This window comes from Physeter macrocephalus, chromosome 8 (assembly GCF_002837175.3).
Source record: "Physeter macrocephalus isolate SW-GA chromosome 8, ASM283717v5, whole genome shotgun sequence".
In the NCBI taxonomy this organism is placed as follows: domain Eukaryota; kingdom Metazoa; phylum Chordata; class Mammalia; order Artiodactyla; family Physeteridae; genus Physeter; species Physeter macrocephalus.
The window spans coordinates 13,164,233-13,167,109 of NC_041221.1; the positions used below are offsets into that span (position 1 = coordinate 13,164,233).

General features: G+C 43.5%; 1 protein-coding gene across 1 annotated transcript in view; it reads right to left on the bottom strand.

Annotated features, from left to right (window-relative positions):
• The window catches only part of HSF2BP (heat shock transcription factor 2 binding protein), a 105,394-nt gene that overhangs the window by 38,613 nt on the left and 63,904 nt on the right, over positions 1-2,877 (bottom strand). Inside the window, exon 7 of the mRNA XM_028492694.2 lies at positions 1,091-1,194. Within this exon, the coding sequence (XP_028348495.1) occupies positions 1,091-1,194 (104 nt within the window). The remainder of the gene's footprint in view (positions 1-1,090; positions 1,195-2,877) is intronic.

Consider the following 2,877-nt stretch of genomic DNA (forward strand, 5'->3'; position numbering starts at 1 on the left):
CGTGAGCCATGGCCGCTGAGCCTGTGCGTCCGGAGCCTGTGCTCCGCAACGGGAGAGGCCAGAGGCCCACATACCGCACGTACCGCAAAAAAAAAAAAAAAAAAAAAAAAAAAAGAGAGATTGATCTGAATTACAAAAAAATAAGGAAAGGTCATTTTTTTGCACACTTGAATGAAATATGTTCCTACCGAAGACGTGGTATTGAAAAGTATGATGAACAGGATTTCCCTGATGGCACAGTGGTTAAGAATCCGCCTGCCAATGCAGGGCACACGGGTTCGATCCCTGGTCCAGGAAGATCCCACATGCCACAGAGCAACTAAGCCCGTGAGCCACAACTACTGAAGCCCGCGAGCCACAACTACTCAAGCCCGCGAGCCACAACTACTCAGCCTGCGCACCTAGAGCCCGTGCTCCGCAACAAGAGAAGCCACCACAATGAGAAGCCCGTGCACCGCAACGAAGAATAGCCCCTGCTCGCCACAACTAGAGAAAGCCCAAATGCAGCAATGAAGGCCCAACGCAGCCAAAAATAAACAAATAAACTTATTTTTTTAAAAAAAGTATGATGAACAGATTGGGACAAAATTTTAGGTTAAATTGGTGGTTAGGGAGAAAAGCCGGAGAAACAGTAAAGACAGCTTTTTATTCCAAAGAAAACAAAAGAACACATCAGATGGATAGATAGATAGACAGATGGAACTTCAGAGCTGCAATCTCTCAGATTTCTTTTTTCCCCACGTTGCTTAACGACGGGATTTCCCTATACCTGATGTTCAGAGCCACAGACAACATACATAGTGCTGTATCGTTCACAGTGCAAGGGACAGGTTAAAGCCACTTACTAGCTGTTTTATTAGATAGTTTTTCTTTGTGTCACAGAATCTTAATTAAATTGAAAGCAATACTTCGGAAACAGAGCTAGCAATAACTTAGCATACCAGTGAGTCTTCTACAATTTGAAATCTTTTTTTAGGAAGGCATGAGAACACCTTGGGATGAACAACCCTCATCTCTAATACTTTACGACCTCCTCCTGCCACAGGGGAACAGGTGTATAAGGAGACACACAGGTAAAGCCCCTCCTTACCGCTCAGAAGCCACCACAACAAAGGGATGAAGCCTGGACTCTCACTAATGTACTTCAAGCCTTTCAAATTGATGCTCACGTTGTACAGGGACATCAGCATTAATCTGAAATGTAAAAGAAAACGGTGTTGACATGTTGGCCCCTCCATACTGCGTCACCCTAAATATATCTCCTGGTTCATAGGACCTTAACATATTTAGGGGTGCCCTTACACTTCAGATGTCCAACTCTAACACAATCTGGATGACAGGTATAGTAAGCAGAAGTATGTGAAATAATATTTGTCTCTGTGAGGCTACCTGAAAATGGGAAACTTCAGCAATACTGCCACGTAACACCACCTCTTATAAGCTCACATAATCAAGAGACACATATGCAAAGTGGGCACAGGGAACCTCAAAACCATATTTATTGAGTCATCTCTTGTAGTACCAATCCTGCATTTATATACGGATAACCCTCCGTTCATAAGTGTACTGTACTCTAAAAGTTCAATTCACTGTTTAAAACTTAGTCCTACCTTTCATTCAGTGAATGTTAGCCATGATGTCTGGGCGGCCAGGTCAGGCGGTACAATCCTGTTTAATCCACAGCGAAGGGATGGAGAGCGCCACCACCCAACCACCCCTAGAGCCAGCAACCCTACTGACCTGGAGTTAAACGGGGTTTTGCAAGTGGTCTTGGGAACAGACCACAACTAGTAATGCAGAGTCGAATATTATCAAAAACTGGAAAACTATAGGACTGGTTTCTGATAATACTGCCGAATACAGAGACCCCCAAAGCTTCACACTGTACAGTAACAGAAAAGGCTACACAAATATTTTGCAAAGTCTTGAAAAAAATGAATGACCGTGTAAGAAATGAAGGGAAAACATCTCTAATCAGGAACTTAGTGAGAGCCCAAATTCAGAAAGGTGAGCCCTAAAGATGACAGATTCCAGAGACACAGAATGTCAGTGTTAGTGCCTTTGTGCAGAGGGACAGAAAGAAAAGCCTCAGACCAACACAAGACAGGACTTCGGAGCACAGACCCCTTCAGAAAGCCAGGAAAGAGTGAACTGTCAAGCTTGGCATGAATGCATACTTTTCGTATGGCCTGAAAATCCACAAGCCAATAATTTTAATAAGAAAGTAGACCTGGGATGGGAGCTGCTCCGGCCACCCGGCCACAAGAAACATTCTCTTAAAGGAAAGGATCCTCAACTGGGTCCTCAAAGAATTCTCACAAATACAGTGCTAACAATTTTAAGTTCATAATAAAAATCACAAAACACATGAAAAATAAGACCTTAAAGTAACAGCACAAAGAACCAATGACAGAGTCAGCATAAAAAAAATTATCAGATACTACAAGTATCAATTATCAAATAGAAAACAGCTATGTTTAATAGGTATAAATAATTCAAAAAAGAAATTTAAAACATCATCAAGGAGCTACTGAGTATTATAAATAACCAGGCAGCTCAAAAAAGAACCTAGTAGAACTTACAAGAATGAAAACTTTAATAATCAAACTGTAAAACTCAAGGGTAATTCACACCTGGGAAAGGAGAAATACTAAACAGAAAAGAGAGCTAAAGAAGGGCTTCCCGGGCTTCCCTGGTGTCGCAGTGGTTGAGAGTCCGCCTGCCGATTTAGGGGACACGGGTTCGTGCCCCGGTCCGGGAAGATCCCACATGCCGCGGAGCGGCTAGGCCCGTGAGCCATGGACGCTGAGCTTGCGCGTCTGGAGCCTGTGCTTTGCAATGGGAGAGGCCACAACAGTGAGAGGCCCGCGTACAGAA